The 23,767-nt window shown below is 48.0% G+C and overlaps 9 protein-coding genes across 9 annotated transcripts; 6 read left to right on the forward strand and 3 right to left on the reverse strand.

Annotated features, from left to right (window-relative positions):
- Nucleotides 1-533: 533 nt before the first annotated feature.
- PEX2_076710 (Hsp70 family protein) lies at nt 534-3,503 on the forward strand (the record flags this gene model as incomplete). The annotated part of the gene is made up of 1 exon (XM_016744941.1): nt 534-3,503. The coding sequence occupies one exon, from the start codon at nt 534-536 to the stop codon at nt 3,501-3,503; it is 2,970 nt and encodes a 989-aa protein (XP_016598534.1).
- Nucleotides 3,504-3,895: 392 nt separating this feature from the next.
- On the reverse strand, nt 3,896-4,177 carry PEX2_076720 (uncharacterized protein; the record flags this gene model as incomplete). The annotated part of the gene is made up of 2 exons (XM_016744942.1): nt 3,896-4,056; nt 4,114-4,177. 2 exons carry the CDS (start codon nt 4,175-4,177, stop codon nt 3,896-3,898), a joined length of 225 nt encoding a protein of 74 aa, XP_016598535.1.
- A 1,414-nt stretch (nt 4,178-5,591) lies between these two features.
- On the forward strand, nt 5,592-7,856 carry PEX2_076730 (pseudouridine synthase PUS7; the record flags this gene model as incomplete). Its single annotated transcript, XM_016744943.1, has 2 exons — nt 5,592-5,800; nt 5,852-7,856. The coding sequence occupies 2 exons, from the start codon at nt 5,592-5,594 to the stop codon at nt 7,854-7,856; spliced, it is 2,214 nt and encodes a 737-aa protein (XP_016598536.1).
- Nucleotides 7,857-8,113: 257 nt separating this feature from the next.
- On the reverse strand, nt 8,114-9,328 carry PEX2_076740 (uncharacterized protein; the record flags this gene model as incomplete). The annotated part of the gene is made up of 1 exon (XM_016744944.1): nt 8,114-9,328. The coding sequence occupies one exon, from the start codon at nt 9,326-9,328 to the stop codon at nt 8,114-8,116; it is 1,215 nt and encodes a 404-aa protein (XP_016598537.1).
- A 1,479-nt stretch (nt 9,329-10,807) lies between these two features.
- PEX2_076750 (Monooxygenase, FAD-binding) lies at nt 10,808-12,696 on the reverse strand (the record flags this gene model as incomplete). The annotated part of the gene is made up of 6 exons (XM_016744945.1): nt 10,808-11,250; nt 11,310-11,630; nt 11,701-11,837; nt 11,897-12,314; nt 12,397-12,516; nt 12,582-12,696. The coding sequence occupies 6 exons, from the start codon at nt 12,694-12,696 to the stop codon at nt 10,808-10,810; spliced, it is 1,554 nt and encodes a 517-aa protein (XP_016598538.1).
- A 1,183-nt stretch (nt 12,697-13,879) lies between these two features.
- On the forward strand, nt 13,880-15,973 carry PEX2_076760 (isocyanide synthase family protein; the record flags this gene model as incomplete). Its single annotated transcript, XM_016744946.1, has 4 exons — nt 13,880-14,291; nt 14,363-14,745; nt 14,807-15,444; nt 15,508-15,973. 4 exons carry the CDS (start codon nt 13,880-13,882, stop codon nt 15,971-15,973), a joined length of 1,899 nt encoding a protein of 632 aa, XP_016598539.1.
- Nucleotides 15,974-16,583: 610 nt separating this feature from the next.
- PEX2_076770 (cation:proton antiporter) lies at nt 16,584-18,470 on the forward strand (the record flags this gene model as incomplete). The annotated part of the gene is made up of 7 exons (XM_016744947.1): nt 16,584-16,620; nt 16,680-16,886; nt 16,968-17,093; nt 17,142-17,192; nt 17,247-17,367; nt 17,431-17,968; nt 18,027-18,470. 7 exons carry the CDS (start codon nt 16,584-16,586, stop codon nt 18,468-18,470), a joined length of 1,524 nt encoding a protein of 507 aa, XP_016598540.1.
- A 718-nt stretch (nt 18,471-19,188) lies between these two features.
- Nucleotides 19,189-20,525, forward strand: PEX2_076780 (uncharacterized protein; the record flags this gene model as incomplete). The annotated part of the gene is made up of 2 exons (XM_016744948.1): nt 19,189-19,250; nt 19,316-20,525. 2 exons carry the CDS (start codon nt 19,189-19,191, stop codon nt 20,523-20,525), a joined length of 1,272 nt encoding a protein of 423 aa, XP_016598541.1.
- A 1,225-nt stretch (nt 20,526-21,750) lies between these two features.
- Nucleotides 21,751-23,765, forward strand: PEX2_076790 (MDR family MFS transporter; the record flags this gene model as incomplete). The annotated part of the gene is made up of 5 exons (XM_016744949.1): nt 21,751-21,932; nt 21,994-22,289; nt 22,375-22,489; nt 22,547-23,507; nt 23,700-23,765. 5 exons carry the CDS (start codon nt 21,751-21,753, stop codon nt 23,763-23,765), a joined length of 1,620 nt encoding a protein of 539 aa, XP_016598542.1.
- Nucleotides 23,766-23,767: the final 2 nt, after the last annotated feature.

Genomic DNA, 23,767 nt, shown 5'->3' on the forward strand with positions numbered 1-23,767 from the left:
AACGTTCACAAGTCGTCTGGTATACAATTCAACCCTGTTCGAAATTAGGGCTGTGACATAATGCGATAACGATAAGCGGTGCAAACATCAAACATCTCCCGGTGTGTTTGCATGATGACCCGTGTCCTCATCCAACAGCTCTTTTAGGCTTCAAGTTACGTTACTGCCAAGTGGCCACAGTATCCCTTTGCTTTCAAATGGCCTAATTTTTGAGTCATTCTCCTGGTTTTCTTTTCCTGCTCCTCCTCCCCTACTACCCATCCGCCAACCTAACACCAATTTCGAGCTACCCCATAGCTCCGTCCGACCATCCATCTGGCGCAAAGCTAGCCCGAACCCCGAAACACTATTCGGCGAACCGGTAGAGTGATTGAATATCTGTCAGTTTGTCTATATATGTACACATAAGGGTGATTTTTCCTGTTGAAACTACAAACAACTCCCCGAATCGGCAATTTGGCTGACTCCCGCAGCCCGGAGCCAAAACATAGATCATGGCGTTCTTAAATCGCCGACAATTATCGAGCTCGCCAATGCTATCCCTCGTGGTCCTCCCATTCCTCGTATTCCTTCTCGGCTTCGCTGGGCCAGCTTCTGCCGCCGGATCGGCCGTTCTGGGCGTCGACATCGGTACGGAATATTTCAAGGCTGCTCTCGTGAAACCCGGCATTCCGCTCGAGATCGTCCTCACTAAAGATTCGAAACGCAAGGAGTCCGCTGCGGTTGCTTTCAAGCCCACAAGAGAGAGCGATGCGCCTTTCCCCGAACGGTTTTATGGCGGTGATGCTCTCGCCCTCGCGGCTCGGTACCCGGACGACATTTACATCAACTTGAAGACTCTGTTGGGCGTTCCGTTCAATGATGGCAACGAGGAGGCAGTCAAGGCCTATTGGAGCAGGTTCCCCGCATTGAAATTGGAGACCGCCCCCGATGGTCGTGGCTCTGTTGCTCTCCGCAGCAACCGGCTAGGAGAGGCGCAAAAGAAAGAGGCATTCTTGGTTGAGGAAATTCTGGCAATGCAGTTGAAGCAGATTAAGGCTAATGCTGATACGTTGGCTGGAAAGGGATCCGATGTCCGCGATGTCGTCATTACCTATCCTGTGTTCTACACCGCGGAGGAGAAGCGCAGCCTCGAGTTGGCGGCTGAGCTGGCCGGTCTGAGGATCCAGGCTCTTGTTAGTGATGGATTGGCTGTCGGTTTGAACTACGCCACCAGCCGTACTTTCCCCAGCGTGTCTGATGGCGAGAAGCCCGAATACCACATCGTGTATGACATGGGTGCTGGATCTACGACCGCGAGTGTTTTGCGGTTCCAGAGCCGCAAGGTCAAGGACATTGGTAAATTCAACAAGACTATCCAGGAAGTTCATGTTGTTGGAGCTGGTTGGGATAAGTCACTTGGAGGCGACTCCCTGAACGATCTCATTGTGAACGATATGGTCGCCCAGTTGGTCGAGGACAAGAAGCTCAAGGATAAGGTTACTCCAGCTGAGATCAAGGCCCATGGAAAGACTATGTCCAGGCTCTGGAAAGATGCGGAGAAGCTCCGACAGGTTCTGAGCGCCAACACCGAGACTTCGACCAGCTTTGAGGGACTGTACGACGAGAATGTCAACTTCAAGTACAAGCTGAGCCGTGCCAACTTCGAGAAAATGGCTGCTGAGCATGTCGCCCGCATTGGAACCCCAGTGGAGCAGGCTTTGACAGCGGCTGGCCTCCAATTGAGCGATATCGAATCTATCGTGCTTCACGGTGGAGCCATTCGGACTCCGTTCGTCCAGAAGCAATTGGAGAACTTCGCCGGTTCTTCTAAGAAGATCAGAACAAATGTTAACGCTGATGAGGCGGCAGTGTTCGGTGCTGCCTTCAAGGGAGCTGCTCTGAGCCCTAGCTTCCGTGTTAAGGATATTCGCACCGGCGACGCCGCTACGTACCCCATCTCCTTGAAGTGGAACTCGGACGGCAAGCAAAGAAACCAGAAACTATTCACCGCCACTTCCCAAGTCGGTCCTGAGAAGCAAGTCACTGTGAAGAACCTGGAGGATTTCGAATTCAGCTTCGGCCAGCATGTTACCCAGGATGAAGAACAGCCTATCCTCAGCGTCCAGACTCAGAACCTTACTGCGTCTGTTGCCAAGCTCAAGGATAACTTTGGCTGCACCACTGCAAACATTACCACCAAGTTTACGATTCGCCTCAGCCCCGTGGACGGTCTTCCCGAAGTTGTGGCTGGTACCGTTAGCTGCGAGGTGGAACCTGAGAAGAAGGGAATTGTCGAAGACGTTAAGGGATTCTTCGGCCTTGGCAAGAAGGACGAGCAGGAGCCCCTCGGCGAAGATGGCGAGCCTCGTGAATCGATCACCCTCGAGCCCGAGACAGAGTCCTCCACCACATCCTCCGCCAGTTCCAAGTCCACCACCACATCCACCAAGGATGCAAAGAAGGACGCAAAGAAGGACGCGAAGAAGGACGCGAAGAAGGACGCAAAAGCCACCCCTCAGGTCAAGCTTGAAGTCATCCCGATCAGCTTGAAGTCTGTAGCGCTTGGAACTCCACGGCCGTCAGTCGCAGAGCTCAGTCGCATTAACGGCCGCCTCCTTGCTTTCGATAATTCCGACCGTGATCGCATCCTGCGCGAAGAGGCTCTTAATGAATTGGAATCTTTCATCTACCGTAGCCGAGACCTCGCCGATAATGAGGAGTTCATCAAGGCAGTCAAGCCCGACCAGCTGACTGTTCTCTCCGAGAGAGTCTCTGCAGCCAGCGACTGGCTGTACGAAGAGGGCGACAATGCCAAGACTGCCGATTTCCAGTCGAAGCTCAAGGATCTGAAGTCCATCGTCAACCCTGCGCTGAAGCGGATGAAGGAGAGCTCTTCTCGCCCAGCACGCGTGCAGTTGCTCAAGGACATGCTCAAGAACGCCGAGTCCATGAAGGAATTGATTAAGAACCAGATCGACAATGACGAGCAGATCTACTCCTCTTCCCTCTCGGCCTCAAGCGCCTCCTCCACCTCCACCTCCACCTCCACCGAGACCACCACATCGACCCCAGCCCCCGCCGCCTCTGACGAGGGTCTCGACGATCTGGATGAAGACGCATATTCCGCTTCTTCATCTTCTACCACATCTACCAAGAGTGCTGCTGCGGCAAAGCCCACAGGTCCCAAGTACTCCCTCTTCACTCCCGCTGACCTCACGGCCATCACCCAGGCCTACGAGTCCACGAACCCTTGGCTCGAGACCCAGCTCAGTCTGCAGGAGACGCTTTCTGAGTCTGATGACCCTACTTTGACCGTTGTGGAGGTCGACTCGCGGCTGCGCGAATTCGAGCGCATCCTTAACCGCATGTACGAGAGGATGACTGCAAACGCTGGCCAGCAGAAGAAGAGCAGCAGCAGTGGTAAAAAGGGATCTAAGGAAAAGAAGAAGCCCGAGGCCGAGAAGGGCAAGGGCAAGGATCAGCCCAAGGAGAAGGAGGATCTTCCCAAAGATGAGCTGTAAAATAACCATCCCCTTGTTTCTTTTCACCATGCATTTTACATTTGTTTCCTTTTTTTTTCACTTGACTCGTACAGAGCATTTCATCCTAACGCAACCTATGTATCATGCACACACTACATCCTGGAAGATAGAAAAAGAATCACAATGGAGTTTGGGCTGAGCGTTAGCAGTTTTATTATCTTTGGTCCCTCTTTTTTTCTAGTACTACAAACAACATCTACTTCACAGCCGAAAGCACAGAAAAAATCACCTGAACTCTTCAAATTCATGGATGCAAATCAAGTAGGGCTGAAACTGTTATTCCTAGTCCTAACATCCTATTATCCTATCAGGCGACTGCTTCAACGGACTACACAATGCCAAACGCATTAGTCCAGCCTCAAAAGATCCTTTTAGATACCCTCGCCAGCACCGGCACCAGCGCCGGCACCGGCACCGGCGCCGAAGCCACCCCCAAAGCCACCACCAAGCCCTCCGCCGATTGAACCGCCACCACCACCGCCGCCGCTCACGGAACCGCCAGCACCACCACCGCCGCCAAGTCCGCCAGGACCTATTATGATCACTCAATTAGAAGACAAATAAAGAGCGGAAATAGTTGGTGAGATACCAGTAGGAGCAGCAACAGCGGCCACAGCCAAGCTGAAGAGTGCGATGAGGAAGTTGGACTTCATTTTAGATCGAGCTATTGTGTAATCACATTCAATAATTAGCTCAATTGCCCTATGTCATGAGGGTGGGTAGTAGCAAGTCTCACCGAGTCACTTTGGAGGCTAAACTTGGTAGAGATGGAAGGTTGATTCCTATAGAACTGATATCCAGAACAGCGGGCGAATACCTCCATTTTATACCTCGAGATTCGGCTTCATCTTCCTTCCAGAGTACAAGACCAATTAGCCTAACTTCTCAGCTGGAATCGGAGATTGAGCGAATTTTTCGGTATGTTGCATGTGCAACGTCCAGTCAGTTGCGCTGTCAGAACGTCTGATTTAGAATTCATGGTTGTCCTGGTTCTGGCGCGTAGTGCTTTTAGCAACACCCTAGAGATGGGAATTCCCCTCTATATTTGGGCGATGCATAGCATATAATATTGAGGTCTTGCGTACCTTCGTTTGCAATATATGCGTCGGTTCTTTAAACTGAATAGTTTCCTTATGTCTTGCTCTCTTGTTTATATTCAATTTTGTTTAGCACTCAAGGAGCTAGCACGAAGGTACTAAGTATCCTCATCTAAACCTCCAAAGGAAGCCATATCTGCTTTCAAATTCGTCTAGCTATTTTGCGAAAAACTCGATCCGATCTGAGGTAAGCTTATGCAGTTTGTTCAATTTAGATGTGGCCATTCTTCCTGAGGAGAATCTATAGAACTTTGAATAAAAATTGTCTCGTGATAGAACCAATATACGATACTAGTATATGAAACAATTGGCCTTCAAAATTAGTCTTCACAGACTTGGAGAAATGATCATCGTGGGCACCAAATTCCTGGTCAACTATAAACGTCTGAACCTTATTCCAGTAATCCGAGACATCAATTGGGGGAACAGACCTATGCATGGCGACAATGGTTAGCTGGGGATGATATCAAAATCCGAGAGCTACTTTACGTGATAGTAATTTCATCGGAAGTGTCCACATGCGATTGTTTTACAATGACTCTCAGTAATTTGTTCCACCTGTAAAAAAAATCCTTAGCTTTGGCACTTGAGGTTCTTTCTATCTGTACATTATTGACTGATTGTAACACCGCTGCTATAATACATTAATTCTATTCGGGGCATTGAAGATATCGGGAATAGTTTGTATTCACAAAACTGTGTTTGCGATTACGATATGACACTGGATAGATAAAGATAAGTTTATAATTAGGCTCCTCTGAATGGGCCCATTGATAACTGAAAGGGTCAAACATTCAATGAGGTGAATGCAGAAGTGAAGTATAGTGAAGTATAAGGCCCCCCATCCCAATGCGACAAGTAGGGCTGATCCACACTTGGCCCTGTTGCGCTAAACCCAATCAGTCAAGAAAAGTTCCTGAAGCTCAACCTTCTCCATCCAACCCCACCCATTACGAACGATTGAGACAATATGGAGAAGCCAGATATCGTGGAGTCTCCGCGCAAGCGACAGAAGACCGAAGATGCAGGCTCAACCGAGGTCGCTGTTGCCTTTAGTGGCGCAACTGAGACTCCGAGCGCTACAGTCTCCGATGCGCAGGCTCTGAAGGAAGGCGAAGTCGGTATCACCGAGTTTGTGAGCAACGACACTGAGGGATTTTCGGGTGTCCTGAAAAAGAGGTAAGTTATCGCGTGACTCTAGTTAAGGATTCCGCTAATACTCATGCGCAGATACACGGATTTCATGGTCAACGAGATCATGACCACCGGCGAAGTTGTCCACCTCCGAAGCCTCGATACGCCCAGCAATCCCGAGAATTCTACACCTACTACGAGTGAGCCGACACCTGCACCAAAAGCCCCAGAGGTGGAACCCCAGGCTACACAGCAAACCCAGAGTACTCCGGCCAAGGAAGCGGAAACACCAGCTGAGTTCAAGGTTTCGGAAGAGGATCACACTCTTCTGGAGGAATACTTTGGCCCTCTACACGCCGCTGAAATAATTGCGCTCCACAAGATCGCTATGGCTAAGCCAAAGGGTCGACCCAGTGAATTTGGAAACGTCACCGTTGCCGTGTCTGATCGCGACCTTCGCACCAAGATCCACCAGGCCATCCGTCGCATTTTCAACTCTCAGCTAGAGTCTTCTACCGACGCAGATGGAAATATGGCAATCACCGCAGCGAACAACCGTTTCAAGCGCGGTGCGACCGCAGGACGAGCCAATGGCCGGATTCAGGGCCACCGAACAAACTGGGAAGAACTCGGCGGGCCATACCTGCATTTCACCATCTACAAGGAGAACAAGGACACAATGGAAGTTATCGGCTACATCGCTCGCTCATTGAGAATGAACCCCAAGGCTTTACAATTCGCCGGAACCAAGGATAGGCGGGGTGTGACCGTCCAGCGTGCCTGTGCTGTGCGCGTTCAGGTCGACCGCCTTGCACAAGTGAACTCGGAACTGCGCAATGCTTATATTGGAGACTTTGAGTACCGCAAGCAAGGCCTGGAGCTTGGAGACTTGCAGGGCAATGAGTTTGTGATTACTCTGCGCGACGTTGAAATTCCCGGCGTGAGTCTGAGTGACCCCCAGGCTGCAATTGCCAAGGCCTCCGAGGTCATCAGTACCTCTTTGAAGAACCTCTACCAGCGGGGATACTTCAACTACTACGGTCTCCAGCGATTTGGAACATTCGCAACCCGAACGGACATAGTCGGCGTCAAGATGCTGCAGGGAGATTTCAAGGGCGCATGCGATGCTATTTTGCAGTATGCTCCTGAGTCTCTTCAAGCGGCAATGGAGGGGAAAATGTCTACTGCTAACATCGGTGCTGATGACAAGGATCGCGCCATGGCCATTAATATCTTCCAGACCGGCGGTAGCGTCACAGACGCTCTGCAAAAGATCCCGCGCAAGTTCTCCGCTGAAAACAATCTAATCCGCCACCTCGGAAGGAGCAACAAGGATTATTTGGGTGCCCTGCAGAGTATTCCCCGGAACCTCCGATTGATGTACGTACACGCATACCAGTCGCTTGTGTGGAACTTTGCTGCCAGCGAGCGCTGGCGACTCTACGGCGATCGGGTAGTGGAAGGCGATCTCGTCATCATCCAAGAGCACCGTGATAAGGAATCTGCCTCTGAAGTAGAGATTCCCGAGACTGTCGATGCTGACGGTGAAATTATTGTTGTTCCTCAGGGCGAGGACAGTGCCGTTGCGGCCGATGACATGTTCATGCGGGCACGTGCCCTGACGGCCGAAGAGGCAGCCAGTGGCAAATATACCATCTTTGACCTGGTACTTCCCCAGCCTGGATATGACATTATCTACCCAGAAAACGAAATGAAGGAATTCTATCGTCGCTTCATGGAAAGCGAGCAGGGTGGTGGCCTTGACCCGTCCAACATGCGCCGCAAGTGGAAGGACATCAGTCTGAGCGGCGGCTACCGCAAGATTTTCAGCCGTATGATCGGAGACAAGTACTCTTTCGACGTGAAGCTTTATTCCAAGGACGATGAGCAGTTTGTTAAGACGGAATTGCAAAAGCTGAAGTCTGAGGATGAGAATGCCGATACCACCATGACCGACGAGACCCCGGCTGATAAGCTGGCCGTTGTTCTAAAATTCCAGTTGGGCTCAAGCCAGTACGCCACTATGGCTCTTCGGGAGTTGACTCACGGAAAGGCCACAGCCCACAAGGCTGACTTCGGTGGTGGAAGACAAACGGAATAAGAATCAGCACCAACAGTTCATTTTTACACTGCACATGGGCTCGACGTTCCCAGTATTATGACTAGTAATGTGGTCAGGATATCATTGCAGTCATATTCCAAGATTCATGTACATAGTCTGAAACACACAACTTGTAGCCTATCACAATGAAACCCCAATTGAACTAACGAAAACGCCAGTAGACCAAAAGAAATCCACATAAAAGAAGCTCTAGACCAAGCTTAGCTTCATTATATCATATCATCTTACTGACACCCTCAAACTCCCCGAAACCGCCTCCTCTCCTGCTCACCTATCGGCGACACCTCATCGAACGACGAAACTACAGAAACCTCATCAAACTCCCTCTCCCTCCTGCGTCCATCCAAATCCGACACATCAGAAACAGCATCATCATCATCCGAACCACTGACAGCAACACCAATACCAACCTCATCATCCGAAAAATCCTCAAACGGCATCCTAGCCAACTGCGACGGACCCCTCGATGAGGTAACAGACGCAACCCGACCTCTCAAATCCTGTTCTGTAGCACTCCGCCTCTGATCCATCGGAACAGCAACTGCAACACCAAGCTCCGTCTCAGAGTCACCAGGTCCATGGGTCATAGGCATGCGGTGCACAGAGCCCGAGCCAGGACTGGGATCAGGAGTAGGCGTTCGGCCCCGACTTTCCGTCGACGGCGAGATACTGATAATCGGGATCCGCGGCATGGGCAAGGGCATGGATGTTGCCGTTGAAGACATTGCCGGGGTCGGCACTGAACGTCTTGGTTCCGGTGTCGAGGATTTAGGAGATATCATTAGCTCTTGTGTTGATACCGCGCTTCGATGGCCTGTTGCTATATCGTAAGGTGGTGGCAGTGAATTGCGTTCCTTTTCGCGGCGTCGTCGGCGGGAGAGGAAGAACAGGAGTGCTAGGATAAGAGCTAAACCGATTACTGAGACTGGGACTGCTATGGCGATTTTTGTTGTTTTTGATGGACCGCCGGAGAAAGCGGTTGAGTCGCTAGCTGCTAATGTTGTTTCTGAAGATGAGGATGAGGCCGAGATTGTAGTTGTTGTTGGGGTGGATGTGACAGAGGATGAGTTTAAACTTGACAGTGCGGTCCAGGCTGTTTGTGTTGATGATAATGGTGGATTATGTGAGCTTGCATCCAGTGTACTGGTTGGAATGGCTTCTGAACTGATACCATCGACAGTAGATGTCCCACTTGGTGCTGGAGGTGTGGTCAAGTCGCTGGCTGAGGGCCATGAAACCGTTCCAGGATAGATACCTGTCACTGTCGCTGCTGGATCTACCCAACTTGACGCTTCTAGTGCAAGATTCTTGTTGTTTCCGCCGGGCGTCGTCGTGATCGCCACATCCTGGCCTGCTGATGCCACCGAGGTTGGGGTATTTTCCACTCTAATGGGGTCCGGGGTATCTGCATCCAACATCGCAAATGGCAAGAATCCCAAGAGTCTCACCATAGCAGGTATGGTGGATTGAAGTTTGAATTCTTGGGGCACTTTTGTCTTATGTGAATGCTCCAAAGCAAAGCAAAGACAAAGACAAAGAACCGCCACAAAAGATAGTACAAAAGATACTGTCGCTAGAATTCTCTCATTCAATACCCGTTTTAGGTAACTCCCCGATGTCTTTGTATAAAATAATTAGATATAGCCAGCTTCGAGAGCAGAGAAGTGGGAAGGCAACAGAAAATGCGAAATGCAAAATGCGAAATCCCAAAAAGCTTTGGAAGAATAGAAAGCGAATATTCACAGATAAAGTACGAAGTACAGACCCAACCGCCCCCGAGTGGGGGTTGAAGCACTGCCCTCAAGATGAGACGCTCTAACAAAGAAGCGCTTCGACATGCAGCACTAGACTCGGCGTCAATGAAAAAGTTCACATTACTCCGATCCCTTTGAACTGACACATTTACCCAAAGAAAATATCAATCGCGCAAATAATTTACCAAGATATAACTAGTAAATCTTCAAATCCATGAGGTTTGAAGATGCTCAGAGATGCTATTTTTACGACGTTCGCGCTAATATGGGGCCACGTAGGATCAACACGAGCCCGAACTGCTTTCTATTTAGTTTCCCGGGGAAGTTCATAGGCTATCAGGCTTACATTTTATGGGGAATTTTATTATTGGATTATGATGCTTTGACGCCAATGCTGACAGAAGCGGCATTTGCATTTGAATGGGCCAATAGTAGGTGCCCACATTTAAGAAGGATTCACTAAAATCGAGAGTACAGCTTCAAGTTTATTTTTGTATAATGTACAATAGAATTATGTAAAGTCATAGCTCAACTATCAGGCTATGAACTATTCATAACTAGTTAACGTATTCCACATGCGAGTGGCACACACAAGCGGCACAGTCCGAAACACATAGTAAATGCGATATTTTCTTTACTTATATCTCAACAACAATGTTGTAATTTGACTTGACTGTTATTCAATAGCTATGGATAAGACTTTCCAACCCTATACATTACTTTCAAGAAAATTGGAAACCTATATTACCGTGGTGTTGAAAGTTACCTTGTTCTAAGCCAGAAATATATATATCCCAATCACCAAGTCGTGAATACTTTCTAACCTTCCTAGAGAGGCTAGATATCACCTAAAAGAAACATTAGTCTATAAGGAAAAGTCCATATAGACCACCATATTAAGATATCAAGTTGTAATTTATCGCATTTACTATGTACTATATAACTAAGTGGTTCGAAGTACTCCTTATCCCCTCACCCCCCGGTAGGGTAAAAAAAGGATAGAGTAAAGAAGTAGCTTAGTCTGTAAGGCCTATATGTCTAAGAATCTCACATTTTTAAATCAAGCGAAACTGCTAATAACTTTTGACTAGGATGTAATGATCCTTCGACCTACTTAATATCAATGTGATATTTGAAACTCGCTTTTATATTGTGTTTAATATTTCCGCATATAAGTTAAGCAAAAACGGAATCCAAGTATTGTTGCCAATCCGGACCAACATAGCCCACATACGTGTCTGGTCTTATCACCACCACCGTCGCTTGCTCACCAACCCAGTCACCCTGGAACTCATGGATTAGGTTTGTCACACGCTTGTCACCAGAGTGGACATGCCAGAACTCCACTTTCTGTTGCATCTCAATTCCTTGTTCCAGACACTGAAGTGAGGGCTCCTTGCCAAGGAAACAGATCTTGAATCGCCCATACTCGAATAGTTCATAGAGCCTCTTCTTCGTCGAAGAGAACAACGACTGAGACTCCTTTGTGGCATCGATGAACAACGAAGTGGGAGGAAGAGTTTTTACCCACAGGTCCGGACACCGGCTTCCCGCCACGAAGTCAGCATAGGAAGAGGCTCGGACCAAGGCGCTGGACGGTGGGTATGAAACACCCATTCCTGAAGGGAGAAGTATGTCAGTCACCGGAACAAACAGAAAATGTGCCAAAATCCGATACCTGTAATGTAGTTCGCGCTCTTCTCGATAAGGTTGACGTATTCTAGCGCTGTCTTGACAGTCGAGCGAACCAGTTTTGCAGCAACATCAATAACCTTCTCAGCTGTCGCGCGTCGCTCCTCATCGTAGCTTTTCAGAAGAACAGGTCCTCCAAACCCTTTGGCTGCAAATGCAATGCGCCAGACCAGGTTGAATGCATCTGCAATGCCCGTATTGAGGCCCTGGCCACCGTTTACGGCGTGGACGTGTGCTGCATCGCCCGCCAGAATGATCCGTCCTTCTCCATCCCTTGAAACAAACGTGCTGGCAACACGCTCTTTCACTAAAGATCATTATCATTGTTAGATTTCTGAAAACAAGTATGCCCAGTTCTATATAGATTGAATATTTACCTTCAAAAGAGCTGAACCACTCTGTCTTCTTGAACTCAATCTTGTGCGGGGCCATGTGCTCTTGAATGGACACCTCGGCCCTTTTCTGCGTAATTTCTCCGTCCAACAAAACATAAAAGCGGCTCATCCCCCGCTCTCTATCGCGTGAGGGAATGATGGTTAGATAAATCGTCATGGTGGGGAAAGGCAGACATACCTAGGGATCCATGAGACGCGGGACTGTCCATCTTTCTGGAAGGTGATGATTTCGGGACAACAGGGAAAGTCTGTCTCTATGAAGGTATCCAATACAGCCCAAACCATCCCTGGCTTTGTGCCTAGGAATGGAATCCCCAGTGCAGTACGAACAAACGAACGCGCACCATCGGCAGCGATTGCATACTTGGCCACCACCGTTTTCCCATGATCGGTCGTCACTACCACACCAGAGTCAAACTCGGCGATGGATGTGACGGAGTTTTTGTATGTGACTGGCACATCGAGCTGGTGTAGGAGAGCTTCCTCAACCTGGGGCTGGCCGATCATCAAGAAATTGGGCCGCTGGCAATTGGTCAATGATGTCCACCAACGGTTTTGCTGGGATGTAAACTGTCCATTTTCGAAGGTTGAGCTTGCTGCAAGAAGAGTAAAGGGTATCAGTAAAGCTAGAAAGAGAGGGCTAGAATGGACCCCCTTATCCCACATCAGAATACCTACTATTGCAAGGCAAGCCAAACGGTTCGAGTAATGGTAGCGTCTTGGATACTTCAAGATACTGCTGGGTGCGGGCATTCAGTGCATCAGCCCTACCAAGCTCAAGGAAAGTATCCTTTGCATCTGAAAGACAATTCACGTGGTTAATTTAACCATGAATTATCATCAAAGGGCGTGGTATCTCATACCAACTATATACACTGACAGGCCTAAAGAACGGGCGAGGACAGCGGATAGCAATCCCGTTGGTCCACCTCCCACGATAACCAGATCAACATGACGTGCTTGTTGAGAGTAACCCATGATATTTGTATGTCGGTAGAGTTTCCATGCAAGTGAATGGCGAAGGAGAGGGAGATACTATATTACTTTTGAAATTTTACTGCAGACTCAAGGACTCGAAAGGTAAGTAACACCCTAAGGCAAGACTTCTAGATCGGCCCGAGATCGGCTGACCACATATGGTCTCACATGGCACCATGTTGATAAATCTTATTTAAGTCAATTCCTCGGTGTTCCGAAGGTTTTCCGAAATTACTACCCACTTGGTTTCACGCTGACTGAAAGCTAGGACCTCAGTCAGCGTGATGCCGAATATTTTCGATACGCTAGCGTGGCACGCTAATTGTATTCTATCCTCTTCCTCAGGCAACTCTGCATACGTATGCAGGTGCGAAATTAAACCACATAGTTGACCAAAGAGAAAGCCAGATAATTGAGGGTTCATTACTCCGTACAAGGTCACTCTATGTTGTAAATAGGTTTAATCCACTGCAACTATCGGAACTTCATTGTTAAACCCCTGCAGATTGCCAAGGCGCTAAAAAGGTTAGTAGTATGTATAATCATCCTAGAAGAGTCTAGGTATGCATAAATGCATACAACATAATGATAGGACTTGGGACTAACCCAACTTTAGAAGCTGGTATCGGCAATGGGACCTAACACATGCTACGGAGTACTCCTATAGGACTTGAAGAGGTCTAGGCCGACGGAATTATTCCGGCCGAACTTCAGCTGATTACTATAGCTATTATATGGATTATACTCCGTAGTCAGCCCATAGTTCAACCAAGAGACAAATTATCCGTGCGGTTGCAACATAGTTCAGCCATCTACGCCCAGGTGGATTTAGACTTGAATTAGTAATACCCAGGTATATTAGCGGAATTACCGTTTAGGTAATTAGTCATGTGTTAGTGACCCAAAACCTTGTGAGACATTTCATGATATTGGAGATCCTTGGTATACGGAGTAGTATGAAAGATAATACAATATGGAGTATGGAGTATGGTGCCATGCAGAAGTACTTGTTCCGACTCAGGGCTAGTGGGTATGGCCTAAGGGGACGCCATGAAAATTCAATTGCAATTTTGTAAGATTCATGACATCTTCAAAAGGAGGGTTAGAAGACCAAACCACTAAATTATGTTATAATCTTTAAAAGATCCCAAAGGGCTCTCCCAAATCCAGCCTATTTTACAAAATGAGCGCAGCCATGCAACAACTTCTTACAACCCAGTCGACATCGTTGACTTTGACGGCAGCGACACCTCTCTTTGATTCAATCACACTCCGGAAGGCATGGGAGGTCTTGGATGTCATATACCAGTATCGCTTGCCTACTCCGCTTACGACGGTAGATCGCAGTGATGAAGGCAAACTGAAGTTTCTGTATATCATCTACTCTCAGGTCAAGTCTTCGAGTGAGATCCAAATGATCCTACCCGCGTTCCCATTCAAGTCGCCTAATCGAGTGGGCAAGACGCTGGGAGCCTTGCCCGACAAAGGAGAGGAACTTGCCATGGCGCATCTGAATGGCTTGTGTGCGGCTATTTCGGACATCTATGAGCCCGGTGCTAAGTTGACCATTGCGTCCGACGGTCTTGTGTACAATGGTAACTGGCCCTCACTTTTTGTTAATCGCTATGTGAATATATCTACCTATCCTGACACTAACATGAGACAGACCTTTTAGGAGTGCCTGATGCAGAGGTTTTTGCTTATGGAGAAAGTCTGCGTCAAATGGTCAAGAATGAAGGGTACAAGCACATAACATTTATTCGTCTTCGAGACCTCGTCCACTGGAAAACCGACACTCCACTTGATGCCGCTACCTTTGAGAAGTTTGCAGGTGATTTCCGCCAGAGATTGATTGACAACTTCACGCCACTAGACTACGATTGCCGTGAAAGTATCCTAGCGGATGAGGATGTTTGCACAACATACCGAGGATATATCAAGTTCCTGACTAAAGACTTGGAGCACACCTTTGTAGAGGGAGAAGTGTCGAAACGGTCCCACAAGCAAAAACTGGAAGCTATCGCGAAAAAGATGATCGCGCGGGGGAAGGTGAATTCCACTTGATCACACTGAAAATTGTATTTGCCACTAATATCGCTATACTATGCAGGCTTACGCAGAAGCTATCAGAAAGAATTACCCCGATCATGTCCGACTCTCAATCCACCCATCATGCGGATCCACAAAGATCTCCATTCGGGTCTTGCCGCTCGCAACCTTCACAACGACTCCATGGCACTCGGCACCATGTTTTACCGTTGATGGCCAAGTGGAATATGGCTTGCGCGAGACATTTGACCGAAACCCAGATGTCGAGCTGGTTCAGAAGAACGGACAGCCCTGGTACTATCGATACAAGTCGCCCCTTTATTCATGGTCCCAGCCAGTGGAGTTTGAGCCCTTATACCCATGCGGTTTGATGATTCGCCCTGTGGGAACTATGTCGGCCAAGGATGTGGACATGCGCATAGTGCGGGAGCTAGCCCAGGAGATCTCTCCGGTAATCCTTCGCGGCTTCGAAGACACCCGGGATCGTGAGTTGTTTGTCAAGAAGGCGGAGGAGATGGGCACGCCCATGCCGTGGAAATTTGGTTTGATCCTTGAAGTCAAGGATCATGGAAGTGACGGACAGGGGTTGAACAACGTGCTCTCATCGGAATGGATGCCATTCCACTATGACGGGTTATTCAAGATCGAGAAATCTCAAGATGTTGATGGGAAAGAAATTGTTCGATCATGCCCCCCCAAGTAAGTACCCTCTTCACCCAGATCCAAAGATTGCAAGGACCTAATAACTGATCGTGTGTCAAGATTTCAATTTTTCACGAGCATGACTCCCTCTCCGAAAGATACGGGGTTTACACTCTTCTCCACGTCTCATCTGATATGGCAATACCTGCCCACAGAATACTCGGTAGACTATCTCCGCACACTGTCCTGGACAGTGGAGACTACCGCTTTCGACCAAGCCAAAGTGTCTGGATTGCCTCTGGTTGAGGATCACTTTGCTCATCACCGACCCTGCCTGCGCTACCATGAGCCCTGGCCTCAGGAAAAAACCAACTTTACTCCAACAAAGATTACCATCCAAGGTACCCCAGATTCGACTCAGATGTGTCGTGTCCTGGACAGTCTCTTGCATGATCGGCGGGTGGCTTTGTGGCACTGTTGGGAAGAAGGGGATTGGCTCATCAGCGATAATGTGACCACGATGCATACGCGGAGTTCCTTCACAGGAAACTCGGATCGCTGCTTACGGCGCATTCATGTTGATTAGTGAATTTTTGTGGACTCAGATGGGGATGGGGGTAAAATGTCTTGTATTGTACACACTCTACTTTTGTATTTAGTTACTCAGCGCTCACATGGCCATATGGTAATTAGGGTCATACCGAAAGGACTGTGTCGTAACACGCAGTAGATACTCTTGGATCGTTTCAACAGATTTTCGGGGGAAACATACACATTTTTTAAGAAACCATCTTATTCATAAGTGCTAACTCATGGACGAGTTTTGGGGTGGGGTGCGCAGCTCGGGAAGTACGTGTTAGTTGACGATGCCTGGGGTTTCAGGCCTTTGGCTCAGGATAATTTCACGGTAGATAGTGTATGAGGTAACTATTACAACGTAATGAGTGACTGTATGGTTCCTTCCCAAGCCATAGAAGTCGCAGAAGAGAGCTGTGAGGAGAAGTTTTCATTTTTGGTCATCCAATGTCTACGCTTCTTTGAATCCACCCAGCGGATGCCCAGATCATGCCCAGACTGCCCAGACTGCGAGGACCATACGCGAGTCATCACATTTAATACTAATAAATGTACTTAAATGCTGCCCTTCCCTTGCTCTTATATCTTGCGGCTTACAAAGTTAAACGCATAACTCCGGTATGGACAACAGCTTCCTTCCATACCACGAACCTGGAAGTATGTACCCAAGCATATCCCAATTGATCTCTGCTCATTTCCTCACTGATCAATTGCAGCTGTCGATATCCTCATCGTCATTTCCTTCTTCTTTTTCCTTTCTCTTGCAAAATGGGTCTCTGCGAAGATAATCCAGGCCGGAATTATAGGTCAAATCGCCGTCGGAATCGTCTACGGTGTACCATTGGCCAATATCCTTAAACATCACTGGCAAGAGACTTTTGTCACTCTAGGATATGTCGGTCTGATTTTAATCATTTTCGAAGGTCAGTGGCAAAATGTTTTTATCTTGGCTGCTTGGTTGCCGAGGTGCTTGGCTTCTTGGATACTGATGTCATCCATTCCAGGCGGTCTTGGCACTCGTTTGGACTTGCTTAAGCAGAACTTCACTTTGAGTATGGTTGGCGCTGCAACTGGCGTCTTGTTTCCTATTGGTCTTTCATACCTATTGCTCTATTTTGGCTTTGGATATGGTTAGTTTTGTTTGCCCAATTCCGATGGTCAAAACTAACCTGGCACAGGCGCGGTTGAGACTTTCATCATCGGGGCATCTCTTTCCGCTACTTCACTAGGTAAATCACCCCCCGCTAGCTATGCACGTTGAAACAATTGCTGAGAAACACCAGGGACTACATTTGCTGTGATCAGCTCTGCGTCTGAATCGGTCAATCTCGCCGAGACTCGAGTAGGATCAGTTTTAGTGAGCGCTGCTGTCATCGACGATGTTGTAGGGCTTGTTATGTTGAGGTGTGTTAATTTTTGATATGACAGTCGGTGTGCGGTCGATGCATCAAGCTAACAGGTATATAGTGTGATTAGCGACTTGGGCAAACTTTCAGAAGAGGGCAATAATGTCAATCTGGGCTGGCTTATTGGGCGTCCCATAGTGGCATCAATAGGCATGGCCATCGTAACGCCCGTCGTCACCAAATGGGTATTTGCACCTTTTTTCCGAAGGTTCATTGAATACCGTTTTGCGCGCTTCGATCATATCTCCAACATTATTCTTATGACCCTGGTTCTTTCGGCGTTTATTTCCATCGCTGGCTTTACTGGTACATCTGTTTTGTTTGGTGCCTTTCTGGGGGGCGTATTTCTCACATATATACCGAGCAAGCACCCCGAAGGACCATTTGTTGTCATGAGCCGGGAGGAAGGCGAGCGTGAGGCGGATAAAAGTCCCACTTTTGTTCATACCTTCGACAAATATCTGTTGGGACCTCAGCAGTATTTGATGGAACCATTGTTCTTCGCAAGTATCGGATTTGCAATTCCGTTCTTGAAGCTGTGGACGGGGAAACGAATTTGGAGAGGGGTGGTTTACACCCTCCTAATGGCATTTGCAAAGGTATACAAATACCCTTAAATACCCTCTCCCAGAAACCGAGTTAACAAATTCTATCTAGTGCATTGTCGGAATGTGGATCCCCATATGGCAACTCGTTCTAGGTGGTAAATCCCATAAGAAAGAGTCACCTGCACAGCAGAAAATGAAGGGACAGTCAAAACGTGAAGATAATAATATGAGGCACAAAAAACAAAGCGAGCAAAGGGAGGGTCACACGTGGAACCGGGCCTGGCTCGCCGCAACACTTTTAGGATCTGCCATGGTAGCACGCGGTGAGATTGGGCTTTTGATAATCGAAATCGGACGCAACGAAACTCCGTACGTTAGTGATGAAGGATTCATTACTGGCGTCTGGGCCATTCTCTTGAATACCATCATTGGCCCAGTTACCGTCGGTCTCCTAGTTCGATTCAAAGCGCAAGAGATCGAAGGCGGGGAATGGGGAGTGCAGGATAGTTCTATGCCTGTCTCGAGGCAAGTGATTGGACACCAAGCGGTATAGATGTTTTGTGCGATGATTCCATGTCAGATAGAGGGATATGGCTGTACATAGTAAGGGGGTGCAATATGTACATATGTACTCCGTACTCCGCATGTACATATTTAAACTGATAAAGTGGAGTTTTAGCTTGTTTCCCACAACCTCGGAATCCATGGATGTGTCGATGTGGCTTAGACAAATGAATACGAGTACGAGTCTATGCGGGTCAACACAGAAAACCTGTCAGAAATTTCAATACCTTAACAAAATATGTGAAAAAAATGTGGAAAGACATGAAAGACATCTTCAAATAATTATTCAATTATTCTACTCTCTTCGATCTTTTCCCTCTCTCCAGGGCTTCTCCGGGTGGATATGATCTCCTGGTCTGGTTGAGCCCCCTGACTTAGTAAGCTTGGCAATTCCAGGCCCCCCGCATTCTTGGAACCTAGCGAGTAGCCAAAAAGGGAATTCTGTTGTTCAGTTTCCTATCTCAGCTTCACTCTTGGTTGATTTAGCGATGGAGATCGAAGGGAATATTCATACTTACATCGATGGCTCTCGCTCCACACTGTCACTACCTCAGCCCGGAGGACATGAGACTACAGAAAAGCGCAGGCTATTGCTGATTTATATCCATGGCTTCATGGGATCAGAAGCTAGCTTTCATGACCTTCCTTTGCATGTTCATGATCTGTTAACGGATTTATTGGCCGAGTCACACGTGGTGTACACCCGCATGTATCCTAGATACAAGTCTCAAGGCGAAATTCAGACAGCTGTGGATCAATTCAGTGCCTGGTATGTGATCGCGCCACAGGAATCCTGTTTTCCCTAAATTTTAAACTAGGCACACATGCTAATAGCATTCCTTGCAGGCTATCGCCACATGAAGCGGATGACCTGGATGTCATCTTGCTGGGACATAGTCTCGGCGGAATCATAGCTGCAGACGTTGCTCGTTTACAACAAGGCGCGCAACAAAAGCATCGAATTTTGGGAGTAGTGGGATTCGATGTCCCCTTTCTGGGAGTCCATCCCCGCGTAATAGCAACAGGGACCATGGGCTTGATTCCCAAGAAAGACCCGGCAGATGAAGAGAAGATTGCGACAGAACAAGAATCCTTAGGCTTGGAACCAGTTCTCAAACCGGCTCCTTTCAATCCCAACTTTGACCCACCATTCATGAATGATGTGCGGCTGGTTGACCGTGGCTTCCTCAAGGGCATTATGCATTTTGTCAACAAAAACGCCGATAATCTCTCACGATCTATCGTCGACCGCATCGTATCACCCTTTAAATTTGCTGGTTGTGTCAATAATTACACTGAACTTCGTCGGCGGTACCGGCACTTAATGGAGCTGGAAGTTGCTGAGTCCAGTCCCTGGAGAGTACGATTTGTCAATTACTATACCGCGAGCACTGGTCGCAACCCGCGAAAACACAAGACGAAAGCCGAAAAAAAAGCTAGGAAGTCTGCGAAGAAAGACGAAAAGTCCGCAAGAAAGGCCGAAACCGAAATTGATCTGGACGAAGATGCAACGAAAATTCATTCGCACGAATATTCAGAGACCTCGAGTCTTTCCGAAGACACCGAAGTAACCACTTCCATGAGCAACATGACAATAACAAGAAAGCCCTTGAAGGCCACCATTTCTCATTCTTCCCTGGCATCCAAAAGAGCCAACGATTACAAGGATACACTGCTAGTGGATCATACAAGTGCCGCGCTGTCTTCATCAACTTCAGTCGACCAAATCGACAGCCAGTCCCTCTCGGGGAGCATTTCCCTCTCAACCGAGAATGGCTCCATCATAACCACGGAGCCCTCAGACCCTAATAAACAACACCTTCGCAAATTTATCCTCTTACCATCACATCATTGGAAGTACAACGATAACTCCCATTGGGAGCCGATATTAATGGAGAACATGGACGAAGTCGTGGCACATCAGTCTATGTTTATCCCACATGGTGCAAACTACGACCACCTTGTTGGAGGTTGTGTTGGACTAATTGAGCAATGGATTGAGAACGATCTTACGCGACGATTCCTCCAAGAAAGCCTTGACTAAAGACGGTTTGTTCATCAATCTAGATCCTGGTTGTCATTATACAACTATGCCAGTACTTAATTTTAATAGATTTATCTCTTTTCCTATCCAGTAAACCCCCCTACCCTAGAGAGGTTAGCAAGTTATACGTCTATTTTAGGTGACTTTATATAATAGTAGGTATACCTATAGGCGATAGGCGCTATAGACGGGCACTCGAAAATCCAAATTGCCTATAGACGGGCAATGTCGTAATCTAGGTATACCCTATCTTCCAATCGACGCGTCGTACGAGAGCGGTATTGCATCGAACTTCACCACCCTCGAAGCTTATTAACACGCTAACTACTTCCCTAATATCCCCTAGAAGCCTAAGTATAATGTCTATAAAACTATAAGATTACAGACCATGTGGCATCTGAGAGTATCAAACAAATTAAGATAGAGTAAAGAACTACCGAATGATGATCTGCGCCTGTGATTCCATTGCCGGCATGGCATCTATGCTGATGGGGCTGTCAGTATCTGACTCGCCTCCACCTGTCGCTAGCTTGATGTTGTTTCCCTTTTTGACAGCTTTGCTTTCTCCGCCGCTACGTCTCTTGTTAATAAATGCCTTTGTATCCACGGGTAACCTTGTAGTAAATATGCCTAGTCATTCAAGAGGTGCCCAGACACAGCGGCCACCAAGAGTCGCATCCTATAAGCCCTGTCGAGTGTCTAAACTAGCCTGCGATCGTCGGTAACCTTACACACGGTGTTGGGGGTGAGAAATCCCCCATGAGTGCGTTTACAGGAAGAATGCTCTAGGATCAATATCAATCGCCTGACATTGGAGGGGATATGATTAAGCATCCAGTACGCCCGCGCGGGCTTACAGATCGACCGCTGCTAGACATACATTCATTGGTTACCCAGGTAGAATGAGCGGCCCCACTGTCTGTATATCCAATGAAAGGCTTAGTATGTAGCAGGGATGTCGGGGAGATCTGTGGGTCCCGCCATCCGCCGCCCATGATACGACAAGGAATCTACTCCTATTTGTCAGGGCCGACCAAGGAGCAATTAGTTCTTCTACCCCAATAGACATAAGAGGTTCAAGACCATAGAAATGTCTTCTTCTATTTATTTCCCTATCTTCCCTGACTAGCTCGCTATCTTCAACTTTGTCTTGTCTTCTCTTCGCTGGTTCAGTCGAAGAAATCCCAGTTCTACAGGATCAACTACCAGGAAGCAAAGCTTCATGATGGCATCGCACACAGAGACAGAAAATGGCGAAAGCACTTTGGAAGCTTCCGACCAAGTCACCCCTTCCACCGATCTCGAAAAAGGAGCAACTGACCTCCCGCTTACACTCCCCGAGGAAGAGATGCGGCCGGGAGCAAAGGCTGGGCTGTCACTGAGACAGTTCTGGATTGTTATGTTCGGGTAAGCTCTCTAGATTCTTTATATGATGGTTACGGTGTGATCTAAGTACATTGTCTACCAGATTGAATATGGGAATGCTTTTGACCGCGTTGGATTTCAACATTGTCGCCACAGCTGTTCCTATTATCTCGTCGGAATTCAATGCCTATAGCAATTCCTCCTGGCTAGGCACTGAATTTCTCGTTACATTTGCCCTTGTTCTACCTATCTATGGCAAGCTTGGTGATATTTTTGGGCGGCGGAATATGTTCGTTGTGGGAACCCTTATTTTTATTCTTGGAAGCGGCCTCTGCGGCGGTGCTAGGACTATGAATATGTTGATTTGGTCCCGTGTGGTCCAGGGTATTGGAGGCGGTGGTATCTACGGCCTGGTTAATGTGAGTTGATTAAATTAAAATATCGAGAGGATACGGAAGTTTATAACCTGACTGTCTCGGAACAGATCATTGTACCGACCTTGTTCCCCTTCGTGATGTCGGAAAGTATATCTCGTTTACAGGACTGGTCTGGGCTCTTGCCGATGTTGCTGGTCCACTTCTGGGCGGCGTATTTAGTCAGTGAGTACCTTATAATCTATTTCAGTAGGGCAGTCAATACCTAACAATATTGGACAGATACGTTACCTGGCGCTGGTGCTTCTATATTAACCTATGTATCTCCCCAATCAGTCTCATCATCACTATTATCTTTCTCCGCATCCCGACCCCCAAAGTCGACAAGGAGCGCATTCAAAACTTCGACGTCATTGGAAGTATCACCCTTATCGGTGGTACCACATGTCTCCTCCTAGGTATCTCCTGGGGCGGGAACAACTTCCTATGGAACGACTCTCGCGTGATTGGCTGTTTGGTTGGTGGAATTTTATTGCTTATGATCTTTGTGGTCTGGGAGCACTGGGCTAAGGATCCTTTTATGCCGCCTGTGTTCCTCCGGAGCCGCGCTATCGTCGCTATCTTCTTCGCCGAGTTCTTTTACGGTACAAACTTACTAGGAATGATGTACTACGTGCCACAGTTCTTCCAACTGGTCTACGGCGACTCCGCCACAATTTCAGGCGTCGCTCTATTGCCAATGATGCTGGGTCTGGCGATTGGTAACCCTATCGCCGGTTGGCTTACCAGTAAGTACGGCCTCAGTCTGTCCAACGCATGGATTGGCGCAGCACTGGCCGTATTAAGCAGCGGTCTGATCACGCGCTGGGCAGCGGGAACAAGCCGCGCAGAAGCGATCGTGGAGCTGATAATCCTTGGTATAGGGCAGGGTGCCGTCATGGAAGGTCTGCTGGTCGGAGCGCAGTTCTCAGTCGAGCCTATGCACATCGGTATCATCACGGGGTTGGTTATCTTCGTCCAGACTGTCGGTAATATCTTCGGTATCGCTATATACGCCGCACTCTACCAGAACGTGCTGCGAACCAAGCTTCACCACCTGGCCTTGACTGTCGAGCAGATTGAAACCATTCTTTCGGATATACAGAAGGTGAAGATGCAGTTCAGGGGTGAGATGCACCAGTCAATCATCGAGGTGTATGCAGAGAGCTTGCAGAATGGTTGGTGGTGGTTGTTTGCCTGTGCGGTATGTTTGTTGATCAGCTCGGCGTGTGCGAAGCAGCGGAAACTATAGACTTTGGCGGAAAATTGACCTTTGGGGCAAGGGTTATCTACTTAATCTTAGTAAATGAAGGAGATAATTGCTAGCGTTCTCTGGAAACACTGCTTCATTTGCAATTGGCCGGAAACGTCCGACCATCAAACTGCTTCCCTCCAGCCCATTAACGTCGCAGATATGGTCAAAGGCCTTCTGGAAGAAAGCCGGCTCCTTCTCGTCTTCTAACA

Source organism: Penicillium expansum (genome assembly GCF_000769745.1).
Source record: "Penicillium expansum strain MD-8 chromosome Unknown contig267, whole genome shotgun sequence".
Classification (NCBI taxonomy): Eukaryota; Fungi; Ascomycota; class Eurotiomycetes; order Eurotiales; family Aspergillaceae; genus Penicillium; species Penicillium expansum.